Genomic DNA, 27,559 nt, shown 5'->3' on the forward strand with positions numbered 1-27,559 from the left:
CTTTTGGATTTTCTATGGAGGCAATCATGTGCTATTGATTACCAGAAAGATGCCATCTTACATCTTCTTTTCCCATCTGGTTGCCTCTGATTCTTCTTCCTTGCCTATTGCACTGACTAGAATCTCCAGCAGTGTCAGATAGAAGTAGTGAGAGCATACATGCTTACCTTGTTCCTGATTCTAGGGATTACATGTGTTGTTAGCTCTGTGTTTTTTATAGATGTCCACTATCTGGTTGTGGAAGTTGCCTACTGTTCCTAGTTTTCTGAGAGTTTTTATCAGGGTGGATGTTGGTTTTGTCAAAGTACCTTCTGTGTCTACTTGGATGTTCATATACTTTGTCTTCTTTATTCTGCTAATGTGGTGAATCATGTTTTTTTTTATTGAAGTATAGTTGATTTACAATGTTATGTTAGTTTCAGGTGTACAGCAAAGTGATTTACTTATACATACATATATATCTATTCTTTTTCAGATTCTTTTCCACTATAGGTTCTTACAAGATATTGAGTATAGCCCCCTGTGCTATACAGTAGGACCTTGTTGGTTATCTATTTTATATACAGTAGTGTGTATATATTAATCCCAAACTCCTAATTTATCCCTCCCCCTCTTCCCTTTTGGTAATCATAAGTTTGCTTTCTATGTCTGTGAGTCTATTTCTCTTTTGCATATGAGTTTATCTGTATCGTTTTTTTTAGATTCCACATATAAGCAATATCATATGACATTTGTCTTTCTTTGAATGGTGAACCAGCCTTGCATTCCCCAAAATCAACCCCACATGGTAAGTCTTTCCTCAGCTCTGTCGAGTCTTCTGGTGACCCTGTGGTTTCTGTGACTGTGCTTTTCATTTCTAGCATTTCCATTTGATTCTTACGTATAGCTTCCATCTCTCTGCTAAGTTCCCCTATATGCTCTGGCCCACCTTTTCCACAAGAACTTGTCTGACGGCATCGGCCCCAGGGAAGCACGTCCTCCTATCTCTCCATAGAGGTGTCTGTCTTTCCTTGGCATTTGGATTAGCTGGTTGCCCTGTGACCTCAGCTGTCAGATGGGATCAACTTAAGATGTGAATTTGCAGAGTGTCCAGTGTCTTATTTTTTGTGTAATGGTGGGGTGAATGCTCTTTTTAGCTGTCTGCATCCTAAGCAGAACTGGGAGATATTATCCATAATGACCTCCCTGGTATAGAATTTTTGAGGAGCACATTTACCCCCTAGGGGTTTATAGGTGGTGTGCCATTCTCTTTTGACATCGAATATTGCTGTAGAGAAAGATCTTATATCAGCATAATGCTCTCTCCTTTTTTGGTATGTGGTAGTCGTCAGTGCTGTTTAAAAATATTTTTAACTCTCCAAGTTCCCCTAGATCTAGTCCTAATGCCCTTTTGGGTGTCTGGAGCCATGTGAGTGGAACATACATGGATCACTTTTCCAAGGCCGAGTGTGTACCTGTGGTGTGAGATTCTCTGGGGCTCTCTTTCCCTCTGGCACCGTAACTGGCAAATCATAGGTGGTGGCTGCACCATCAGCCTGGGTCCCTACCATGGGCAGAGACCCCATAACTCATTCACAAGTACCCACAATGGACACATGGCATGAATGAGAAATAAACCTCTGTTGTCTTAACCCACTGAGACTTGGGGGATGTTTGTTACCACAGCATAACCTAGCCTAGCCTGTCCGATACAAGGCAACATGTTTTTGGTCCTATGTCAATGGTGTTTTTAAATGATCAAGTCCATTAACTTCACTATGATACGTCTTGACACTGATCAGTCCTTCTCAAATTTCCATGGTCCACAGTGAACCTTTCAGCCTGTGAGTTTGCATCTTGCTTTATTTCAGAAAAGCTTTCTTGAACTATGCATTTGAATTTTTTTTTCTGTTCTCTTAGTTTGAGGGTACCTGTGCCTTCCTTGGACCACTCTGACCTGTCTGTCATCACTATCATTTTTTTCTCTAGTTTTTACAACTCTTTCTTTTCCACCTCACTTTGCTCCATTTTCCTAAAGCCTCTCCTCCTCGCCTTGTTCTCTGCAGTGACTGTTACCTTTGTGCTCTGCTTCCGACGTGATCTCGGGTTTGGGCAGCTCACTTCTCGGTCTGTTTCTTTGTCATTTAGTCCTTGAGCCTTTGTGTCTCTACTTTTAGATCTTAGACTGAGCCGCCACCTTCTCAGTTTGGTCCCAGCCTTCCCCCAAGGATGTCTGTAGCTAGTTAATTACACGGGGGTGGGGGGGAGTTTCCATGTATTTTATCCCTTTCTTAGATCTTTTCTGAGGTCCATGGATACTTCAAAGCACCAAAGGCAAGTCCTAACCCCTATCAAGCATCATGCTCTATTTAAATAGGCTTTAGTGTAATTAAGGTTTTGTACTTCCTTGTCATAAATATAGGTACTTCTTCCTCTGAGATTCATGTAGATCCAAGTACCACCTTCTCTAGTTTTCTTGTAATTAGTCGTGCACTCTTTTTTTTTTAATTGACATATATACTTGGTTTACAATGTTATGTTAATTTCTGCTGTACAGCAAAGTGATTCAGTTGTACATATATATATCTTCTTTTTCAGATCCTTTTCCATTATGGTTTATTACAGGATATTGAATATAGTTCCCTGTGCTATACAGTAGAGCGTGTTGTTTGTCTATTTTGTACACAATAGTGTGCATTATGCAGTCATTTTTAATATGCTCATTTTGCTTAAAGTCATGCAAGCCAGGTTGTGCTCGGTGACTCACCCGCTGTGAAGGGACCTGGGGTGGCTTCTCCATGTTGAAACTCTCGGAACGCATGGGGGTGGCAGGAGTCACGTGGGGAAGGGCAGGCCTGCTCCTCCGTGGAGCACATTTCCTTGGGAGCCGAAGGAAAGGCACGAACGGGCATGTCACTTGGATTAGTTTCCCTTGCCTGCTCTTTTTTGATCAGCAATTAGAGTGGGTTTGTTGGTCCTTTAATAGTCTGACTTGAGGCTCTAGTTATCTGATTAGTGATGTTCCCTGCCTAAATTTCCATATTAAATGATGGATTATTCAAACTTTGTATCGAATGAACTCAGTTTGTGCCCAGGAAATCCCATATACTTGGTCTGGGAATCAACACTCTTTTGATCTGAGGTGTGTTTGAGTTGACTGATGGTGACTTAGTGAGATCGGTCTGACCTCTTCCTGACCTTCACGCCACCCTCCCCCCCACCACTCCCGATATCTGGAAGGTTGTGCAGGCATAATCCACTGTCAGGGAAAACAAGCAGAACCGGCTCCTCTTCCTGGCAGATAAGGAGTCTGACTGGCACCCAGAAGGTGATGGGCATGCTGCCTCACTCGTCCCTCCGATTATTTTCGGGTGTTTGGGGGCTCTGAGCCCTCTTCCCTGGATGATCTCTTTTCAGCTTTCCCCAGCCGCATCGAATCCTGGATCCTGGGGGCAGACCAGCATCTCTCAAACATAATGCCTCCTGCCATGCTCAGGTTTGCTGCTCCACCCTGACAGGGTGAGGGCAGGGGAAAGGGCAAAGGGCATAGAGGGGACCCAGAACTCCATCGTGCAGTGCAGGGATCCTCAGAACTGTAGAACTGGACGGATGGGGCATCCTGTTGCCCATCATGGGGCTGAGCAGGCAGCAGCCCAGAGGGGGTCAGATGGCTCCTCCTGGGTCCCTGAGCGAGTCTGCTGATGGGCAGGTCTCCTTGGAGAGTCTCAGTTCTCCAAGACTCAAGTGCCTGCTCCCTGATGACGGGACCTGGCTGGGGGTGTCCCATTATGAAGTCCATAAAGCAGGTGGCCTCATAATTAGGATTTCAGCATCCGCTTTCCCAAAGCACTGGACAGTGGTGGGAATTGCGACCAAAGGAGGTCCCCTTTCCTGATAAGATAATATCTAGGCTTTTGGAAGATTGACAAAATACATGATAAAAAGATGTTTTGGTAGTTTAATGGTTGTCTTTGCCAAGTCAAACCCAGCACAAGATTGTGACATATTTTCTGATCAGTATTAATAGAATTTTTAAAAGATTACACAGATTGGAATTGTTAACTCACGGAATATGCTTCGTCATGTGTTGATATTATATCCATCCCAACTTTCATTCTTTGCTATATCCCAGAATATCATTATGGTTTTATTATAATGATGTAATTCTAATTCAAAACAGAGTTAAAGATCTTTTTTCGTTTGTCTGTTTACTTCAAGTACCTGGTTTAATTTATTGAGCCGTAGTAAAGCAAATTACCTAAAGAAACTTTATCAATGGACAAGGAGATAAAAACTTCCCAAGAAATCAATCAGTTATTGAGTTTATATGCTTCCTTATCTTCTCTTGAAGATCCTTTTCTTTGTCTCTAAGGGAGTTAAAGGAAAAAAAAATCCCAGCAAGGCAATTTCCTAAAAACCTAGGGACCTGAAAAAATCATTTAATCTTGAGTAAGTTTTTAACCATGCTGAAGAAATAAAAATGGTTCTGAGAATAAGTGAACACTAATATTTTGTGACAAAACTCACAGCATTGACTGGCAGTGTGAAACAATAAACACACACACACACACACACACACACACACAACCCTGCTAGAAGGGACCCCCCCCCCCCATTTTCTGAAGTGGGCAGCTACACAGAGCAAGACAGACGGTCATATCTCTATACAGCTTTCTTCTCACCCCTGGATCCCCAAGGGGGTGGCTAATGGGTCCCTCTGGCCAAGTGGAATCCAGACAGAGATGAGAAGGATGTGAAATTCCCGATCTCCCACTTAGCAGTCATGGGGTCCATGTAAGGGAATGTGCAGAGAGATTGAGCACAATTTATGTCTGGCAAGGCTTCCCCCCACCTCGCCCCCATGATAGGGTGGGGATGCCGACCACATTCCTGAATGGCATCTCTGCCCTTGGTTCCCAAAGCCACCGAAAGCCTGCCTGCCCATCCTCTGATTTTGGTGGCATCGCTTTCCCCTGTGTGGTTGTGATACTGAGTCTTGTGGGATGTCTGCAGCCCCAAGTCTGTATGGCATATTTAGAATAATCCTACAGAACAGAGGTTCCACCCAGGAGGCCTGCGACTTATCTGTACCTGCTCAGTTAAAACCAGGTCCAGGAGACTCAGATGTTGACATAGAAGTATTTCTAGGGATATATTTGTAGCAGTCTCTGTGCGGGCAGCCTTGTTGGGCTGGTTGCCTCTCGCAGTCCCTCAGCACTGCCCGCCCCCCAGGATGGGTGGGTGGGCTGCTGTCTGTACACGAAGGGCCAGGTGTGAAGCAGGCAGGCCCAGGACGGGCCACTCACTGCTCTGCTCAGGATGAGGGCACTTCCTGTGGGGCCAGCGCCTCGCCTTTGTCCCTCCGCCGGGCGGTTTTATCCCGGTCTCCTCCTCTTTGCAGGGAAGAGCCACAGCATTCCGGGCGCTGGGCCCTGCAGAGCTCTGGCATCTCCCTCTCTTCACCCCAAGTCTCCAGGTCCCACGTCCTCCACACCAGCACCACCACACACTCCAAGGTCGTTCCCCTGAGCCCTGCCACCTCCAGGATGGCCTGGCGGGGCGCCCCGGCTCATGGCCCCAGCCTTGGCTCCTGCAGCCTTCTTGTCCGGCCTCCTCTCCCCCAGGCCTTCTCCCCAGCCTCAGCCGGACTCCACCATGCGAGTCCATCCTTCTCCCTGCCCAGGGGCCTGATCCATGCCTTCAAGGACACATGGACTAGTGTCCAAAAGCCCCGCCACTCTGTTCCTAGCCCCTCTCTGCTGGCGCCCACTCCCTGGATGAACCAAACTGTCCACATTCCCTCCTCATCTGCACCCAACAAGACCAGTGAGCCGCGTCGTGAGGCCTGTGGCTGAGCACCTTACACCGTGAGCACCTGCCTCACCTGGCGCTCCACTCTGTGCAGCACCTGTGCTGCCTTCCCCTGCCCATCTCTCTCCTCAACTCTCCAAAATGACGATTTCAGATCTTCTCCCCTGTATTAGTCAGGGTTCTCCGGAGAAACAGAACCAGTAAGACGTGTGTGTGTGTGTGTGTGTGTGTGCGAGCGCGCGCGTGCATCTGTGTGTACATATGAGAGAGAGATATATTTAAAGAATTGACTGACATGATTATGAGGCTGACAAGTCCAGAATATGCAGGGTGGGCAGCAGGCTGAACATCAGGGAAGAACTGAGTTCAGGTCCAAAGGCCATCTCTGTCTGCGGCAGGATCCCTCCTCCTCGGGGGAGGTCAGGTCTTCACCTGGTTGGATGACCCCTACCCCCATTTGGAAGACACTCTGTTTTACTCAGGGTCACTGCTATGAATGTGAAGCTCACCCAAAAACACTCTCACAGAAACATCCAGAATGATGTTTGACCACATCCCTGGGCACCACAGGGCAGCCAAATTGACACACAAAATCAGTCATCCCAGCATCCCTGCAGTGGGACCACGGAGGGGTCCCAACCTCCCTCTCCCTCCCGCCACCCTCCCTGGCTGCTGTCCCACCACCTCATGCTGACATTAATGCTGCACATCCCATGAGGTCGCACTTGCTTTCAAGGCAAAGACCTACATCTCGGAGCACGTCTCACAGAGTCTGTCTGGCCTCAGTTTGTGACACTCTTGCCTGTCCCCTTCCCACAGCCGCCCCAGCCTCCTCAGCCTCCAGGACACACGCAGGATGCTCCGTGCTCTGGGGTCTTGGCACACGAAGCTCTCCGTGTCTGGAAGGCTCTTCCTCTCCACTGCAATGGGCTCATTTTTCCTCATCCTTCAGCCGTCAACGTTTCTCCAGCCCTCAGGCTAGACCAGCACCCTCATCCTAAGTTCTCACAGCTCCTTGTACTTTATCTTCACATGACAGTGACCACGGGTCGTAAGCATGCCCCATCCAGACCGTAAGCCCCACGGAGGCAGGAACCAAATCTCTTTGGCTCACAGAGAGGGGTGGGGCCCCAGGCGACACTCTGGAACCATCTCTGAAATCAGTGAGGGTTTTTTTATTTTTAATTTTTTGATAGTTTTCTATTCTTTTTTTTTTAAGTAATTAATTAATTAATATTTATTTTTGGCTGCGTTGGGTCTTCGTTGCTGAGCGTGGGCTTTTCTCTAGCTGCGGTGAGCAGGGGCTACTCTTTCATTGTGGTGCACGGGCTTCTCGTTGCAGTGGCTTCTCTTGCTGTGGAGCACAGGCTCTAGGCATGCAGGTTTCAGTAGTTGTGGCGTGTGGGCTCAGTAGTTGTGGCACATGGGCTCAATAGTTGTAGCTCACAGGCTCTAGAGCGCAGGCTCAGTAATTGTGGCGCATGGGCTTAGTTGCTCCGAGGCATGTGGGATCTTCCTGGATCAGGGCTCAAACCCGTGTCCCCTACATTGGCAGGCGGATTCTTAACCACTGCTGTCACCAGTGAAGTCCCTCAGTGAGGGTTTTTAATTCATTCATTCAGTCACTGTTTTGAGCACCTCTTGTGTGCCTGGGTTGGACATTGGGTGTCCAGAGATAAAAGATGCAGAGTCTGCCCTCCAGGTCTGGCGGAGGAAAGTCACAAGGGAAACAGACAATTACAGGGTAGTGCACTATTTCCACTGTGACAGGAAATTAAAATGTTAAATTATAAAAGCATTTTTCAATCCTCTGATCCATCCTAAGGGAGAGTCATTATTTTGCTGAGTGGAGTGATGAATAAAATGTTATGTATGCAGAGGTGATGGGGTGGGTTGGCTATAAGAAAAGAATTGGTGACATCTAAGAAACCGAGGAAGTGGGAAGATAGGAAAACACATTTGGATTCTCTTGCTGAATGATACCAAACACACACACAACTCTGGGTACAGTGGTGACATGACACAGTGCTTGGCCATATACACACCTCTGATTCTAACTGAAATGTCTGAAGACCTCTAAAAAAGCTGTCTTAGTCTGGGTTTTCCAGAGAAAAAGAACCAACAGAAAATATCTCTATACATCTCCTATTCCAGATTCCAATGGGAAAACACAATCTATTCTAGATTCCAGTGGAAAAGCACGGAGGGTATGATTGGTGATCTCAGATGGTAACGTCACCCATTTTCATAAAATCTTTGTGCTCCAAAGATAAAAATTGGTTTGTGGAATATTTAGCAAGAAATTCACCATTCATTTTACTACTAGGGGAATGAGTCTTGAAGGCTGAGTATCTTGCCTAAGACAGCATAACCAGTTGGATGACATATTTCTATAAATTCCCATTGAATTAGTCAGTTTTCCTCTCAGCATTTCACCTAGTAAAAAGCCATCATACTAATGTATCCAGCAAAAAGTCATTGTTTTTCGACTTTTCAGTGTATCTTTCTCTAAAGAACTTTCATGAAATAGATCCCTCTTTTAAAAAAAACTTACTCCATCACTTTCCTTCCGTATATTTCCCAACACAGTTTGCCAACTTTGGAAGCTTAAAACTGCCTTCCTTTGTCCTATCATTTCTCTATGACTTCATTGTCCTTTGCTGAAGATGCTACAGAAGCTGGGATTCTGAGCCACTGTCTTTAGTTACTTCTGGTTTAGGCTTGTCCCATGCGATGTGCATGGCATGCGTTAATAAACTATCTCTTGCAAAAAAGAAAATGTGTATATATACAGAGAGAGAGGGAGATTTATTATGGGAATTGGCTCATGTGGTTATGGCGGCCCAGAAGCCCCAGGATCTGCTGTCCATGAGCTGGAGAACCAAGATAGCGGGTTATATAACTCAGTCCAAGTCCTGAGAAGGGGGAGGACATAGGATGTAAGTCCTGTTCCAAGTCTGAAAACTCAGGAACCAGCAGTGACAATGTCCAAGGACAGGAGGAGAAGGACTTTCCAGCTCAAGCAGAGAGAACAAATTTTCCCTTCCTCTGCGTGTTTGCTCTACGAGGACCCTCAGCAGATTGGGTGATGCCCACCCACACGGGGTGTCTCCTTTACTCCGTCTACTGATTGAACTGCTGGTCCCTTCCAGACACCCTCACAGACACCCTCACAGATGCACCCAAAAGTGATGTTTTACCAGCTATGTGGGCCTCCCTTAATCCAGTCAAGTCACAGTAGGGAAAAGCCTGTATCACGTTGGACGTCAAGGAAGAGTACCAACCAGTCCTTTCTGGAACCCTCTGTAACTTCTGCCATATATGTTGCATGTAAGACCAGAGTAAAGAAAGAGGGGCCCAGCTTCCGAGTGAGCTGCATGAGGCCTTCTAGGAAGTCACTGGCAGCCATCCTCTACCTTGAGAGTGTGCCCTGGGGACTGGGGTGTCAAGGTGGCGGGTGGGGCAGCTGTGGGATCGATTATGGTGCCAAGGAGATTCCATTTGGGAAAGGGATGCTACAGACCCCTGTCGTCGCATAGGTAGGAACGCTCTCATTATTTGAAATGGACAGCAGACATTTTTAAGGTCTAAGGCAACACGCTGTGCAAACACAGCTTCCTCCCAGACTGCTGCCCTGGACCCTGCCCAAGTGGACACCCTAAAGCCATCACCAGGGAACGTGCTGTGATGTAGCCAGTGAAAGGCAGCTTCCTGGGGGGTCTGCAGGGCCTAGTGCTGGGCCACACGGGCAGAACCCCCTCACACGAGGACCCGCAGTCTTCGGCACATTCAGATAAGGACCCACAAGGAGGTGGTCCACGGCCCTCCCCCCTCGGCTGCAGGATCTCCACGAGACTAGCGCAGTCTCGATGTCAGGGTCTGAGAGGAGGGTTATGATGAGGGCCAGCAACACACTGTTTGGTCTGGGATGGTCCCAGGATGAGTAATAATAGACCTGATTTTCACTCTAGTCCCCAAACAAAGCCAGGGCCTTCAGGAGGAGTCTCATTGCCTCTTTGGTAGGGGGAGGCAGATAGCAGGCTGTTGATTTCCATAAACAGACTGGAGAGACAACACAGAGCCCACTCCTGGAGATTGGAGGTTATTTCTAAAGCATGTAGTTATTTTCCGGGCTCTAAATTAGCACAGGGATGCTGGGAGGAGGAGGGTATTAGGAGGAAAATACGTGGGATGGGAAATTCTTCAGTAATAATTGAATGATGAGTCCTTTTGAAAGAATGCATAAAACCGGCAGAAGGGAAAGTGAGAGCACAGAACTACTTGTAACAAAGGAGCCAGAGGCAACTGGGGGCCGTGGATAGATTCACTCGCTTGATTGTGGTGATGGCTACACAGGTATATATGTGTGTCAAAACTCATCAACTTCTGTGCTTAAAATATGTGCATTTTGTCATACGTCAATTATACCTCAAGCTGTTAACTGTCTTTGTGACAGATGAGTGACAGGTAAAAAAAGGGTTAAAAGCAAAGACCAGAAAGATGGAGATGGGCCAGTGCAGGAATTCGAAGATCCGTTTAGGGATTTGACTTGATTCAAAAATCAATAAGCACTGGTTATGGAAACTTGAGGAAGGCATAAGATAATCATAGCAGAGCTGAGCAAAATCGTTTGGAGTGGCTTAATATCCCCAGGCCTTCACAGAGATGCCCAGGATGAGAGGGACTACAGGACAGAGCCTTCGGCTGAGGGAGCAGAATTATTGCGAGATAAACGACTTAGCAGAGGAGTGATACCTAAGTGTTCTTTTACATTTGGCCCCAGTTTGGCTTTTCTGGGAGCCATCCTTTGTGACCCGCTTTGCACAGCCTTTTTATTTATTTATATTTTTATTTTTTAATCAAAGTATAATTGATTTACAATGTTGTGTAAGTTTCAGGTGTACAACACAGTGATTCAGTACGTAAACATATATCTCTGTTCCTTTTCAGATTCTTTTCCCTTATAGGTTATTACAAGATACTGAGTATAGCTCCCTGTGCTATGCAGTAGGTCCTTGTTGTTTACCTATTTTATATACAGTAGTGTGTATATGCTAATCCCATACTCCTAATCTCTCCCTCCCTCCACCTTTCCCCTTTGGTGACCATAAATTTGTTTTCTGTGTCTGTGCGTCTGTTTCTGTTTTGTAAATAAGTTCATTTGTATCATATTTTTAGATTCCACGTGTAAGTGATATCGTATGATATTTGTCTTCCTCTGTCTGGCTTACTTCACTTAGAAGGATCATCTCTAGGTCCCCAAGTGCAGGGCCTTTTAGATCCATCATGCTGTTTTCCCCACCATGACCCCAGCCCCAGCGAGGTCTGTGACGCAGACTTTATCATTGACACTTTAGAGGCGAGAACATGACTCCAGGACATGCAGTGTCAGAGCTGCAGTCTCGTAACTGGTGGTGGACCCAGATTTCCGTCTTGAATGCCAGATCTGGTGCTTTCTCCACCACCAATGGGATCCGCGTAGGAGGACACGGGACGGTGCGGCCACAGGCTCAGGGTCGTTTCTGTGCAAACAGCAATGCCTTTGGCAGGCCTGGCCCCGTTCACCTCCTGGCGTATCCACCCTGCAAGAGGAGCCAGGTCAACAGCCTGGAAAGTCTGAGAGTAATGTAGCAAATGCCACCCATATTTGTCCAGTCTCCTCATGTTTACAATGTTTGCTTCTATTTTTAAAAAACAAGAACCATAATATTGCAATTTTATATTTTTTTACAGACCCCACTGAGACCCCAGCCATGGCTCCCTCTATGTCTGAAATTAGAGGGTGTCCAGGGACAGCCACTATCCTGAGGTTGATGTTGCCTTTCCCCTGCATGCTTGCATAGTTCACTAAAATTTTACATAAAATTTAACATAATCGGTACCGTAAGCAGTTTTCTATTTTCACCCACCATCATGCTCTTTGATGTTGATCCACAGGGATACGTATGTAGCTTGAATTCTGTCTTTTGAGAGTCTGTGTAGTTTTGCAGTATCTGAATATTCCACAACTTGCTTATCTGTCTCATGTTAATGGATATAAGTTGTTTCCAATTTTTTACTGTTGCAACAGTACTAGAATGAACAGTCACGCCCTCCTCAGCATGGGCCCTTGTGCTCGGTCTTCTCAGCGGGCATACTTGCCAGGATGAAAGGAAAGCGCATCTGCCCTTTTGCAAAACATTTCCCATTTCTGTACGAAGGGGTAATGCAGACTCACATTCTCACTGCCAGTGGAAGAGGCGCCCTTGCTCCGGCCATATCCTTGCCAAGACTTCTTGACATAGATTCTTCTCGACTTGTCATATATTGTCAATACCTTGGCTATTTATGTTTCTCATCAGTGAATTGCCTATTTTGTCTGTTTTCCTGTTGGGTTCTTTGTTCTTGATTCTGAACGATGACCTTTGTCATAAAAATCTCATGCACTCTGTGACTTGTCATTTAGTTTTGTTTGGGATTCATTTGTCATAGAGAAGTTTTCAGTTTTAGTGCAAATTCATTTCCTGTCTGATGTGCCCTTTCTGTGTTGCGTTTAAGAAATATTTTCCAAGACTTCCCTGGTGGTCTAGTGGTTAAGACTCCACACTCCCATTGCAGGGGTCCTGGGTTCCATTCCTGGTTGGGGAACTAGATCCTGCATGCCACAACTAAAGATTCTGCATAACTCAGCAAAGATCTCACGTGCCGCAACTATGACGCAGCGTAGCCAAATGAATAAATATATATTTTTAAATGTGATCCCCTGGGGATCCCCAAGAACCTTTAAAAAAAGAGAAATATTTTCCCATTCTGAGGTTATACAAATATCCTGATTTTTTTTCCATAAGTTTTAAAACTTTGCTTTTCACATGTAGTTCATTAATCTACCTGAGGCTTAATTGTGCATGTGGTATGAGATACGGATCTAATTTTATTTTGTTTTTCACAGATAGATAAAACTCAGTTATTACAGCACAGGTCTGTGTTCATTTAGTTGTATGGCCGTATGTCCAGTTTCTATGTCTGAAGTCATCTATTTCTGGGGTCTCTTTTCTTTTGCTTTGGTATATAGCTTGACTCATGGTCAATAGCACGTTATATTAAATACTATTTCTTTGTTAGTCTTGTTTTTGGTAGGATAAGCGTCCACTTTGTTCTTCTTCAAAATTGTCTTGGCTATTCTTGGTCCTTTGTGGACCCTCTCCCCCTCCCCCTCCTTCCCCATCTCCCTCCCCGCCCCCCCCCCACACAGAGCCATTCATTGTAACTGCATTGCATTTTTAGGTTAGTTTGCTGAGAATGATAATTTTTGGTGTATCTTTCTATTTATTTAGCATTCTGTAGCATTTTTCAAGAAAACTTATAATTTTGGATATACAGACTTGATCATCTTTTGTTAGATACATTCCTAGGTGTCATATAGTTTTGTTGCTATGGGAAAAGTAGAGTTTTTTAAGTACATTTTCTTCTTTTTTGTTGTTGTTTTTTTAAATTTTTATTTTATTATTTTTTTATACAGCAGGTTCTTATTATCTATTTTATACATATTAGTGTATATATGTCAAGTATATTTTCTTACTTTATAATGTTTATATGGAGAAACCCATTTACTTTTGTTCATTGATCCTGCGTCCAGTTACTGATACCTCCATTTACTTTGACAGTTTGCCTGTAGATTGTTTGGGATTTTCTATTTAGTGGGTTACACTGTCTGGGAATAACAGCCGTCTGCTTCTTCCTTTCCAATTTTTACAGTGATTATTGATTTCTCTTCACTTTTCCTGTCTTCCCGACGTGGCTAGGACTCCAGCACAATGTTGAATGGTGCTTGAGCCATCCGTGTCTTCTTCCTGATTTTATTTATTTTATTTTATTTTATTTTAATTTTATTGAGGTATAGTTAATTTACAATGTTGTGCTAGTTTCAAGTGTACAGAAAAGTGATATTCTTTTCCCTTATCAGTTATTACAAGATGTTGAGCTATATTGTGCTATACAGTAGGTCCTGTCGTTTACCTATTTTATTTTATTTTATTCCTTCCTGATTTTAAAGGAAACATATTCAATAATTAGGAATAATGTTTGTTGAAATTTTCTGGGACTAAATAGTATTTGCCAGGTTATGGAAATCCCACTTTATTACCATTTTGCTTAGAGTTTACCATTAAAGAGTCTTAAATTTTAGCAAATGCAGCATCTATTGAGATAGGTGCATATGCATGTATATACATATATAAATACACATATGTGTATGTACAAACACATGCATGCCTATCTCAATAAATACACATGTGTATGTACAAACATGTATGCATATCTCAATAAATGCTGCATTTGCTAAAATTTAAGGCTCTTTAACATATATATTTATCTAATATATAAATACACAAGTATATGTATATACACCCACATACACAACTTTTTTCTGTTCATATAGTGAATTATATTAATGGATTTCTAATGTGGAAACTTTCTTGCATTTCTGGGATAAAAGTCACAGTGTTTTCATCTGATTATGAAATTCTACTTTGCTTATATGTTATTAAGGATTTTTCATCATTACTCATATCATCTTTCTCTTTTTTCATGAGATAGTTTTAGTGTATATTATTTTTCTGGAAAAATTGTCCATTTTATTTAGATTTTCAAGTTCATTGACATGAAGAAATTAATCGTCTCTTTTAATTTCTGATGTTTCTAGTTTATTCCCCTTCTTTCTGTCATTCAGCCTTGCCAGAGACTTGTCTACTGTATTAGCTTTTTTCCCCAAAGAACAAGCTCTGGGTTTATTGATTCTACTGTCTTTTTTTTTTCAAATTTCATTAATTTCTGCTCTCTTCTCCATTTATACCTTGTTTTCAAATTCCGTCTTTTTCTTGCTTCTCGAGTTGTGTGCTTTGTGACTAAACTTCATCTTTCTTCTTTTCTCATGTAAGCTGGCAGTGTTACAAGTCTCTCTAACTGCATACTTTTGATGTCTGGTCATGTTTTATTTGGTTCCAAGGATTCTCTCATCTTCATTTTGATTTCTTTTTCCATCCCTGAGTTATTTCTCAGTGTATTGTGAATTTGCAGATGTAGGGAGGGCTTGCTTGGTTGTCTTTCTGTCGTTTATAGCAAACGTAACTGCACTGTGGTCAGGTAACTTGATGTGCCTGCATCTTTGGTGTTAGTTTGTTGACCCTTGCTTTGCATTTGTTTGTAATCAAGTTTTGGTAAAAGTCCCGCATATCTTGTGAGGACAGCTTCAGGCACATGACTTGGCGTGGGGTTTGACTCATTCCTATCCTCACTGACTGTCTGCTGGACGTGTTGGGACAGGTGTGTGAAAACCTCTGCCGCGCTGGTGCATCTGTCCACTTATACACCCGCTGCTTTGGGTTTCCCTTCTCTCTCGTCATCCTCATCTTGATCCGCTTTGTAGACTCATCCTCCTCCTCCAGAATTAGGGCCTGGTTCTGAGTTCTAATCCAGACCCTCATCTCTCCTGGCCAAGCACACCCTCCCTGGGCAAGTTCAGCTGCCTCCCTGGAATTATTCCCCCCCCACCTCCTTGCTGGCCACCCCCAAGCCCACAATGCCAGTCCAGAACCATGCAGCTGCCTCCATGCAGAGGACCTCGGCCCTCTCAGATTCAGTGGATCCATAGTGAGCTCTTTCTCGCTGACCCTCTGCTCCCAGCAATTCCACACCCCTGCAGCCCACCTTTTCAGGAACAGCTGGCCCCTACTCAGACCACAGAATGACTGTTTTTTCTCCTTTACAGCCACCTGTTAATCACCAGGTCTCCTAACTATCTGTCATAGTCACCTCTGCTCCTTGTCCTTACCTGTCCTTACCGTGGAAGCCACCTGTGGCTTGCCCAATTCAAACATTTGTATGTTCAGAATTCTTGAAAACTTCACTGTGCCTCCATCTCTCTTTTAACAGATCCTAGAGGGCATTGAAAGAAAATTGTCTAGTCTGGACTGCGTGAGGAACTGTTCCATTATCAGTTAACTACAGATTGGAAATGTTACTTCTTACTGTAAATAGTATCCAAGTCCTGCAGAGGCGAAAGACTATCGTTTAAATTACTTCTATGGGTATTCCCATGAGTGTCTCTTCATTCTTTTTGACTTCATTCTTAATCTGCCTGGGTTTTTTTGTGTTTTTTTTTGCGGTACGCGGGCCTCTCACTGTTGTGGCCTCTCCCGTTGCGGAGCACAGGCTCCGGACGCGCAGGCTCAGCAGCCATGGCTCACAGGCCCAGCTGCTCCATGGCACGTGGGATCTTCCCGGACCGGGGCACGAACCCGTGTCCCCTGCATCAGCAGGCAGACTCTCAACCACTGCGCCACCAGGGAAGCCCTCTGCCTGGGTTTTAATCAAACCACTTTCACTCGCATTTAACCTCTGGCGAGGAGGGGGTGTTAAAACAAGTAGCGGTGGACAGAACCTTCAGGCAGCAGAAAAACAGCAGGATAGGAAAAGGGGGGCGGACGTCAGAATTCTTTTCTCCCATTAATTGAATGGTGGGAACAACGATATAAAATTTGTTTAGACCACAAAAGAGCATTCTGGTCATCTAATCATTCCTGGGGCTATTTTCCTTAAGCATTCATGGACGAGGCCTAAAAGTCCTCTGCTGAATTCATTCTCTGGTGTTTTTGAGCAGATGGAGGTCCTCAGGTGGCTGGCCATACATCATGACCATAGGTGATGTTTATCGAACCTCGCTGTGTGCTGAGCATTGCTCTGAGCCCTTCACATCTGTGAACTAATTTCACCATCACAACCCTGTGAGAGGTAGATACCATCATTCCCATTTTACAGATGAGGACACTGAGGCACCGTGAAATGAGACCACTTCCCAAGGTCATGCAGGTCATAACGGTGGAGCGGGCTTCATGGCCCGCCTCCCACTGCCATCTGCAGTGGACATGTAGGCATGCTTCCCAGGACCACAGCTTAGCCACGGGGCAGTGGACACACATGCTCGGAACAAGCTTAAGCCCAGCGAGAAAGCGGTTACCTTCTGAATCACCAAAATTAAACTATGTTCACTGTCTTTAAAAAAAATTCTTAGAAAATTGATGAACCACAAATTCATGTATTACATATGTGAGGAGCAATTAGTTCCTTGAACAGAACTTTTATGAGGCATAAATTCCCTTTATCAGCAGGCCAGGTGACGGGCTGCAGCATGGTGTGTGTTCTGCCTGTGAACCAGTCTGTGAAAGGAAGGTCTTGCTTTACAAGGTGGTGATGAAGTTTTGTGGCTCCTGTATTAGGTGTTTCTAGTTTTTTTTTTGTTTGTTTGTTTTTTTTGCAGTACGCGGGCCTCTCACTGTTGTGGCCACTCCCGTTGCGGAGCACAGGCTCCGGACGCGCAGGCTCAGCGGCCATGGCTCACGGGCCCAGCTGCTCTGCGGCATGTGGGATCTTCCCGGACCGGGACACGAACCCGTGTCCCCTGCATCGGCAGGTGGACTCTCAACCACTGCGCCACCAGGGAGGCCCGGTGTTTCTAGTTTTGACAGACTCCCGGGAAAGGGGAATTTGTCCCTTTCTTGCCAGCTGAGTAAAACATCAGTGAAGTTACCTTCAGTTCCATTCTGTCATGCAAGGAGTAAACTGTCCTCTGATACATGGAAAAAGATGATACAAAATCAACACTGACATGCAAGTGATGTGACCCATGGGCATCACCTAGTGATGAGGTCACATCCTGAAACTCAGGGCCAGTGCCTGTAAGCCAGTCAGACCTGCAGGTGTCTTTTATTTAGGAAATAGCAACCTGAACAAGCCCCTCATTTGCACATTTTTCTTCCAGGGTTGATATTGTCTTATCTTTCAAAATAATGCTTAAAATAAGGTCTACTACATTTTCTTGAATCTTAAATATCCCCACATTCATCAAAATGAAAGAGCAGGATTTTCTTTTCTTTTTTTTGGCTATCAAGAGAGTAATTTAAAAATATATATATTATTAAAGTTACTTTGTTTTTGCTTTTTTAATAAATTTATTTATTTTATTATTTTATTTTGGCTGCATTGGGTCTTTGTTGCTGCGCGCAGGCTTTTCTCTGGTTGAGGCGAGCGGGGGCTACTCTTCGTTGTGGTACGAGGGCTTCTCATTGTGGTGGCTTCTTTTGTTGCGCAGCGTGGGCTCTAGGCTCGTGGGCTTCAGTAGTTGCGGCACACGGGCTCAGTAGTTGTGGATTGCGGGCTGTAGAGCGCAGACTCAGTAGTTGTGGCGCAGAGGCTTAGTTGCTCCGAGGCATGTGGGATCTTCCTGGATCAGGGCTCGAACCCATGTCCCCTGCATTGGCAGGTGGATTCTTAACCATTGCGCCACCAGGGAAGCCCCCAAGAGAGTAATTTTAACTGTAGAGTTTTCACTTATAAATAGCTATAATCAATGGTGTACTTGCTAAGAAAAGAGATTCTAAGACCCATTTTAAAGCAATTAAAAATGTAGTTAACATCTGAAAGTAATTAATATAAATACAGGTAGTTATTACAACTGTTAAATACCTGAAAATGCTTCATAATGTTTATAGATAAATAACTTACTCATTTTGGTCGTGTTTGTCCCCAGAGATGAACGTTATGGGTGCATTTCTGAACTGACTGAAATAAAGGCAAACATGATAACCAGTCACAGAAGACAGCAAAATGAATGGTACCCAACCTTCTCTGAGGCTGGTGACTTCCTCCTCTGCATTCCAGAACCCCCTGTAGTGAGCTAATTGAATTTTACATTCAGCTTTGCACACGCCTGGCAGAAGCTCTCCCAGGGGGGTTCCCTTTGCCAATCCCTAGGAGTTGACCTACTTCAGTTTCAAATCTGGGCCAGTCCACACCTCACAGATGAAACAGTCAGGCCACAGAGCAATGAGAAGACTCTCAAAGCCACACACCCAGCAGGAAGAGAGCGGGGCTGGAGGCTTCCAGTCCATGGATCTTTTGTGTGGTGTGAACAGGAAGTGATAGAAAGAAGATCAGGGAGATTTGGGGGCGGGGGGCTTCAGTGCCATCTTCTCTCATGGTCGTGTAGAGGCTGAGGGACTGAACAGGGCTGGCGCCTGCTGACGAGCTCAGTTGGTCTACAGCAGTCCTGGCGTCCTGCATTCTCCTGGGCCCTCCTGCTCTGCCACCTTCCCGGCCACTTGCCCAAGCCTGGGAGCTGGAAGGTAGAGAGTCAGGCCAGTGTCCCCAGGGCCAGAGCTGGACGAGGTGGAGCTGGTGCTTAGAGAGAGCGGGAGAGCGCTGCCCTGGTGGCGAGGCAGGAAGGGGGCAGGAGGGAGCGGAAGGCCAGGGAAGGAGCGGTTGTCCAGTTATTGTTAGCCATGGGTTTCATCGCTTATTTTTTACGCTATGAGCCTTTCCTCATCTTCCTTCATTATACCTTGCCTGATAACAGTCTCCTCTGGAATCTCTTTTTTATTCAAAGAAACAAAAACATGTTTAAAAAAAAACTGGTGAATTAGCTAATAGTAATGAATATAAGACCCTTTGTCCTCTGGACAACAATATTTTCAACAAACAGGGGAATCAAAATCCTAAATTTTGTATGTTTCTTAATGCATAATTTCTCCTGGCTGTCACCTTTCTCTGTTGTGTTGTTAATATTCGGAATTTACTCGCCTTGGAGAGAATTTTTAAAGAATTTATCATTCATAGGTTTCCCTAAGTATCTCCTTTTGTTTTTGTTTTATACTTGATTCGTTATAGACATGATTTCCTCAATTGTATTCGAGGAAGTATGCAGAGTGGCCAGCAGCAAAACTCAGGATCCACCATGCAAGACCCACCTTGTCCTCACGCTTGCCATTTTGAATGACCTTGTCAAGAGATTTTATAGAACTTGGATTTCAGTGCTTGCCCATCCAAGGGCAGAGGTTAAGGCATGATTTAAGCCAGAAAGAGAATTCTGAAGAAACACACAGACACAATTCCAGGTGTGTAGTTATCTAGCAAAAAGCCATGCATTTAAACAGCTAGAAGAAGAAAAAAAGAAGTCTTTTTGGTGTGTGATTCCAATGAATATGCTCCATGAGACATAAAGCAGTGTTTGCCTCATGACGCTTATTCAAACAAAAGGTTATGATTTGTGTTTATTTTTTGTGAGTAGTTTTACCTGGTTGCAAATAAGACTATATTCAAAACTAATGTTACTTTCAGAAGGGCATTCACTTCAACAGTCAGCACCAACTATGTCCCAGGTTCTGCAAAAGGTCTGTCTATCATTTGTGAAAACAGGTTGCGTTATCCCTTTCCCAACATCAAACATCTTCAGAAGTATCCCATTGCCTACAAAATAAAATCCAAACACCGGAGCCTCTTCCCAACCCCATCTGTGCCTCTGCCGTTTCCCACCATTGAGCTCCCTTCCTACTCCGTCTTTAGCAACTTCATAGAGGACACTTGAGGTGGCCCTAAGAATGTTACAGAGGATACTTAGATGAGCCTAAGAGCCACCAAGAGCTTCTGGTCAAGACAGAGTTACAGGGACTGGATTTAAACTCCCACCTGAAACCAGAACAGCAACAAAAACCTGACAAAATATGAAGACATTGAACATCAGACAGTGAAGGACAGTGATCCTTGAAATATGGTCAACCAATGAGGGGAGAGTCTCCAGGGGACAGTGCAGGACGGGGAACTCAGGGGGATCCCTGCAGACTCCCTGAGTTGAGGTGACAGAGCTGAGGGTCTGAGGGAGACCGAGGCCTGGGGTTGAGAGTTCTCAGGACAGAATCCCGGAGGGGAGAGAACCCTGGGATCTTCAGAGGGTCCCCCTGGAGTATTCAGTTGAATGCTGATTAGCCGATGCACCTGAAGAAACTCTTTGAGTCTGAGAAAAGGATTAGAGGTTACAGTGTCCAGTACTCAGATTTGGGAGTAGCAACTCTTCCCACATTTGTTCAGAGTTCTCAGAACACTCTGACCTCAGGAGTGGAGAATAATTAGCCCTAAGCTGAGACTTGCTTCAGTTCTACCTAACAAATCTCCAAAACATGACTCTGTTCTCTGTATTCACATTTGCATGGTATGTTAACTTTGACCTCTGTAATATTATCATAATCACACCCTTTCTGGCTATTTTACAGGCAGTCTTGAGAACAAATGAGCAGGTTCTGAGGGAGGGGATTGGGCAAAGACTTCTGTAGTCATAGCAGCCTACAGAAAATTGGGGAACTTCCTTAAAGGATGCTATTGATTAGAACACGTGGGTTCAAGTATCTATGAGTAAGACCTGTGCATGCTCCCAGACTAGACCATCATTTGAAACATTCACAGTGCATGTACAATGCATGTTAACGAGGAAATACAATGAGTACGTCCCAACTCGTCTTGAGGATTTGTCAACCCCTTGATTAGAAAATTGAAACTAACCTCATTAATACCATGGTCTTTCTGGTGAAAGATCCATTTTTCCTAATAATTTTTTGAGTATTTACAGTATTTTCTGCATTTATCGTATGAGTAGTGTATGAGTATGTATATTGAAGGACATATGATTATTCTAAATGTTTGGTCACTTTTGTGAATCGCGGTTATTTTTTTTTTCTATTTCTGGCATGGATTTGACAGTAAATTATCTAAAGAAGAATGAATTGTATTTGGAGAGTTAAAATTCTGTGAGTGAACCCTCTGAGAGCATAAGACAAAGATATCTCATCTCGGCATCTTTATTCGTCTTATTCATGATACTTGAAATTCTAACTAGTGCTAATAGGCAAGAAAAGGAAATGAAAGGCATACAAATTGGGAAGGAAGAAATTAAACATGGAAGAAAATCCCGAGGTCACAGGATACTAGGTAAATACAAATATTGATACAAACCACATTTCTATATTCTAGCAATGAATATGTAGAGATCAAAATTAAAAACATAAAAATAAACCTTAATCTAAACCTCACACCTTATTCAAAAATTAACTCAAAATGAATCACAGATTTAAATGTAAAACGTAAAACTATAAAAGCTTTTAGAAAAAAAAAGAGAAAATCACCACGACCTAGGGCTAGATAAAGATAAGTTGCAGACTGGGAAAAAAATTTTGCAAACCACGTATCTGACAACGGACTAGAATCTAGAATGCACAGAGAACTCTCAAAACTCAGTTAAAAAAGAAAAAAGGCAAACAATCCAGCTAGAAAACGGGAAAAGTTATGAGCAGAGACTTTACCAACGAGGATAAACAGATGGCACATGAGCACTTGAAAAGATCATTAGCTGTGTGGGAAATGAAAATTAAAACCACAATGATATATCATTACACACTGATCAGAATTGCTAAAATAAAATAGTGATATCAAATTCTGGCACGGAGGCAGAGAAACTGGATCATTCATACATTGCTGGTAGGAATGTAAAATGTTTCAGCCACTCTGGAAAACAATTAGGAAATTTCTTATGAAACTAAACATTCAGTTACCATATGACCCAGCAATTGTACTGTTGGACATTTATCCCAGTGAAATAAAAACTCATGTTCACACACAGACCTGTGCACAAATGCTCCTGAGCTTTATTTGTAATAGCCCCAAACTGAAAACAACCCAGTTATTTATCAGCTGGAGAATGCACAAACATGGAACTCAGCAATAAAAAGGGATGAACTATTGATACATGCAACAACTTGGATGAATCTTGAGGGAATTATGCTGAGTGAAAATAGCCAGTCTGAAAAGTTACATGCTTTATGATTCCAGTAGTATACCAGTCTTGAGATGACAAAATTATAAAAATGGAGACCAGACTAGTGGTTGACAGGGGTCTGGAAAGGGAGATTGAGTGGGGAACAGGGAGAGAGAGGTGAATGTGTCTATAAAAGGGCAACACGGGCGGGGAGGGTGGATCCTTGTGGTGATGGAAGTGTTCTCTGTCTTGACTGTATCATTGTCAATCATGGTTATGATATCATGCTATAGTTTTATAAGATGCTACCATGGGGGAAACTGAGGGAAGGGTATCCAGGATCTCTCTATGATTTCTTACAACTGCAAGTGAATCTACAGTTATCTCAAGAAAAGAAGTTTAAAAAACTTGGGATTCTTATCAAAATTTTCAGTTACACTTTATAATTGACAAAGATTGCCCACCTACTCAGATGTTGGCAATTTGAAGATTTTCTTAGACAGTGACTACCTAATAATTATCAAAATTGTAAAATACATCAGTTAGTATCTAAGAGTAATTTGATCAACCATGTAGAAACCAAGAATAAACAAATGTGTCTATAAAAGGCCAGTTTTGATGATGAAAAAAGAAACCCACAATTGAACATCCTCATCCTGGACCTTGACGGCAATGCCGAGGAGCCTGCCATCTGCATTGCCAAGATGACGCTGACATCCTCCCGCATCTTTTCCCACAGGAACTGCTCTTCAGCGTGTGTGCCCTCAACGTCCTGTCCACCATCGTGTGTGCGCTAGCCACAGCCATGTGCTGCATGCAGATGGTCTCTGCTGACGTCCTGCAGATGGTGAGTGGTCCCCCTTCCTCCCCAGCACACTCACAGTGGCAGGCTCCAGCCCCTCCTCCCCAGCCAGTTTGAGACCAATGTATCACGGACACTGCTGGCTTCCATCCAGAAGCCCCAAGGACAGTAAGCCCCGACAGCGCGTGGGGCTTGGAGATCCTTGGAGGTCACTCCATGCTGCCCTCTGGAAGACAAAACTCACACATTTGTTGCCACTGATGTATTTATCTTAGGTGTTGTTGGAGCTCCTTGTTGACAGGGTCCAGCTACCATCACGTGCCTCTAGATAGCCCCTGGTTTGTGCCCCTGAGTAATTTTAGCAACAGTCCTGTAGCCTGAGATGTCCTTTAGGCCCGGCACCTCCAGAGCAAGGCTCTGCTCAGAACTCACTTTTAATAAAGGAAGATTCAGGGCTTCCCTGGCGGCTAATAACGAAAGATTCGGGGCTTCCCTGGCGGCGCAGTGGTTGAGAGTCCGCCTGCCGATGCAGGGGACACGGGTTCGTGCCCCAGTCCGGGAAGATCCCACATACCGCAGAGCGGCTGGGCCCGTGAGCCATGGCCGCTGAGCCTGTGCATCCGGAGCCTGTGCTCCGCAACGGGAGAGGCCACAACAGGGAGAGGCCTGCGTACTGCAAAAAAAATAAAATAAAATAAAATAAAGGAAGATTGTTTAGAAGATGAGTTCTTCTCAAATTGAAAAACTGCTCCTCTGTGCTTTGCAGATTTGCTAATTAACCCTGAGCTCAAAATCCAGCGACAGGTCACTGGCCAGCCATCATTAGAACCTCTGGCCAGGGTCTTAGAGAAGAGGAAGTGCTGGTCCCCAGGGGAGTGATGAGGCCAAGAGCAGAGGTCACACACTTATTAATACATGCTCAATAACTAATGACGGCTCTTTGTTATTTGTGTGAATGGAACACAGCCCACTGCTCAGTACATTACCACTAAAGTCAGCAAATAAAGGGAAAGTGATGGGAAGACATTGCTGTTCATGCGAAGGGTAGGAACCCTGCCCTCCCTCTTCCCCGTGGCCCCTCCAAGACCTGCCCTGCCTCCCCTCCCCAATGTTTTAAGCATCTCATGAGAAAAAAGGCAAGTTTTTCTTATAGGAGCCTGTTTGATTTGTTGTTTCTCACCCACCCCGTGGCAGTACATCAGTTCATCAAGATGCAGGGCCAGAGAGCATCATTACCCAGGCGTTAAAAATTCATTGGCTCTAATCGTGTGCAGCCTCTTTCTCCCTGTGTACACCCACACAGCTGTCACAACCGGGCCGACCTTTCCGAGAGGCGGCAGTTTTCTGAAAGATACCTAATTAAGCAGTTCTTCAGCAGCGATGAACTTCAGGCCTTGCTCGCTGAGGCCTCACGCTGGCGATTCTCTCCAGCGTGTCGTGTAACGGAAGGTTAAGTACTGTGGGGCTCCGGTCACCTCCGCAGATTTTACTCTTGATCTGCAAATATCACACCAATTTGGCTAAACTAACAGAACCACAGGGCTGGAAATGCTGAAGCTTTTTTTCCCCTAGGTTTTCAGAAATAAAATGCAAATTACCAACTAAGTAAGAAGAAAGTGTGTCGTAGCTAAAATAGTGTATGTGGTGAAACGTAACGTGCAGGTCATTGTCAGTCCTCCGTGTAGAAAGTGAGTGGCCTGGCATCCGGGGTCTGAGGTCAGCTACATCTGGGTTGGGGTCCCCGGCTTTTACCTACGAACCTCCCTGAACCTCATTTTTCTCACTCAGGAGGGACCCTGTTTAAGTATCTGGTGAGAACTCAAATGTGAACTATTTTGATTCTTAAATACGTGGAGGGAATACGTCCCGGTTTGTTATCAGGACATCGCAGCTGTGACCGTGAAGGCAGTGGTCCTCGATGTACTTTATCAACCAGATGTAAAGTATGGCTGCAATTACAACAGCTGCCATTAGAACCCCTGGCTGTTTCATGGCTAAGTATTATACTTGGTGAGTAAGTTTGCTTCAGACTCCTGGCTTGGAAATAGAAATCGATGAGTTTGCTGCTTGTGTGTTCTTCTCCTTTTGTGACCACGGGCTATGGAACAGACCAGACACTACTCTCCTCAGCAGGCTGGTTACCCCACTGACCTGCAGAGCCACCGGGGAGCCCATGACTGTGGCGCCCGTGGGACCAGCACCTGACCTTGGGCACATCACCACCCATTTGTCCCGGTTTCCTCTGCTCTAAGTAAGACTGTTTACATCCTACTGTCCTCATAGGGCCACTGAGAGGATGACTTAGATAACGTGTCAATGGGCTTTGAAAAAGCATGGTGGCCACATGGAGGTTGGCTGTTACCACGTGGGTCAGGGGCTGGGCCAGCCTGGCCACACGTGCTGTGTCCTTGGAGAAGAGGTGGGACAGCCCAAGGGGGTCATGGTTACGCCCTGACGGATGGGGCTGGGAGCTACGTTATCCCTGAGGATGCCTCAGAAGCTCTTCTTAATTTTTTTACAAGTCTTTTTCTCCCCCAGCTTTATTGAGATATAGTTGACTTTAATTTTCTTACTTCATATTGTTAAACTCTTTAATTAAAGAAGTAACATAGGATCATTGAAACAAATAAAATATAGAGGTATATAAAGAAAAAGTTGATCATCTCCCCTCTCCCACTGCATTCTCCTGAGAACAATTTGCAGTGAATCTTCCCTTTGTTTCTTGATTTCTTAGGACTTATAGAAACATATGAAAATAGTCTATCTTCCTTTTTTCCTCCCTCCCTCCTTTTCTCTATCTCTCTCTCCTTCCTTCCCTTTCTTCCTTCATTTCTTCCTTCTTTTTTTGCCAAAATGGGATCACACCACGTATGTTGCTCTATGACTTAATCTTATAACCTGAAACAATCATGGCCATCCAGCTAAGTCAATAGAAGGAGAGATGTTTGAATATCTGCAGTGGTCCATGAGATGGAAGTCACGTCAGTTATTTGGCCATTTCTTTATCTGAGTTGCTACTTGTTTTTGATTTGGGTTCTGTCTCTGACTCTGCAAATGGTTCTCCTTGTACATACAGTCATAACTCTCTGACCAACCTGTGCTGACCTGACTGGCCAGCCAGCTGCGGTTCTCCATCCCGCCTGGGAGATGCGCTTCCTGCTGCCCATAGCACACCCCCACTCCTTGCAGCCTCTGCGGTTCACCCATGTGCCATTTCTGCTCCCAGCAGTTGGGTCATCAGCTTTCCAAGGGACAGTTTTATCTAGCCCCAGACCAGTTTAGGCCAGTGGTATGTGGACTCTAAGTGCATATTCTAATACCACGTGAGCCAATGAAATACGAGTGCAAGAAGAGAGTTATGTCTATTACAACCAAACTGAGTGCTCTGGAAAGAGTCAGTGAAAGAGGGTCACTAAATACATTGCCGTCAGTTTAGAAGTGGGTCAGACAACTCGAAGGGGTTGGGATAAAACCTGAAAAAAATCGAAGGGGTTTCTGCATACACATTGCTTCCCAAGTACCTTTAAGTTCTGGCTCTGCTGTAAAAACACAGAACTGGAAAGTCAGAGAATGTCTTACGGGTCTAGTTTAGGCAGGAAGAATCACGGGGCACCCATCAGCAGACTGTGACTCATAGCAAAGGCCTTAGCCCATGTGGAAGGAACCCATAATTTTATTCTTATTTTTGTGGATCAGCATTTTGGGATGATTAAGAATTTGGGGAGAATTCATATAATGAATGCATATCTACGTGAGATACAAATTGTTATGTCTATTGTCAGAATTTATCACGCTGAATTCCTCTAATGTGTTTGGAAGTAGTGGCAAAAGACCATCTGATGATAAAATTCAGTTTATTGATACAGTTTAGTGGAGAGAGCATTTACCTCCAAAGTGTCTATAATCTCACATTTTTAGTTTTATTTCCTAAGTGTAATCTCAGTTTTCCATTAAACTATTTTCCTCCCCACTTACTTTCTTGCCAGCCACCTAGCCTTGGGGACATGGTCTGTTATTACCTGCATCTCCATTTCGCACGCACTTGTTAACTTCATCTTTTATAGCCATCTATGTTCTCCACTCATCCTACGCCTTGTAAAGTAGAGCTGCTTCAGAAGCTGCAGGCAGGGTACCGTACCGTGGCCGTCACAGACACGCTACTGTGGGCTTGCCCACGGAGCTCAGAATGGGTGCTGGCTGGACAGGGAGTGATGTAGTGCCCCCTGGGAGCCCCCAGATCACTCAAGTTCACCTGTATCTTCCCCTCTCCAGTTCTCCCCACTGAGGCCGGCCCTCCTCTGACCCACAGTGACCTTCCTTGAGGTCTGGGTTCAGCAGAAAGGTCTCTGGGTCGT

At 44.6% G+C, this 27,559-nt stretch overlaps 1 protein-coding gene across 1 annotated transcript in view; it reads left to right on the forward strand.

Moving 5' to 3' along the window:
- The window catches only part of ENTREP2 (endosomal transmembrane epsin interactor 2), a gene marked incomplete at its 5' end in the record, with an annotated part of 374,409 nt that overhangs the window by 320,572 nt on the left and 26,278 nt on the right, over positions 1-27,559 (forward strand). The window contains one exon of the mRNA XM_081227296.1: positions 23,142-23,249. Within this exon, the coding sequence (XP_081083422.1) occupies positions 23,142-23,249 (108 nt within the window). The remainder of the gene's footprint in view (positions 1-23,141; positions 23,250-27,559) is intronic.

The sequence above is a fragment of the Mesoplodon bidens genome (genome assembly GCF_964165515.1).
Source record: "Mesoplodon bidens genome assembly, chromosome: 3".
Taxonomy (NCBI): domain Eukaryota; kingdom Metazoa; phylum Chordata; class Mammalia; order Artiodactyla; family Ziphiidae; genus Mesoplodon; species Mesoplodon bidens.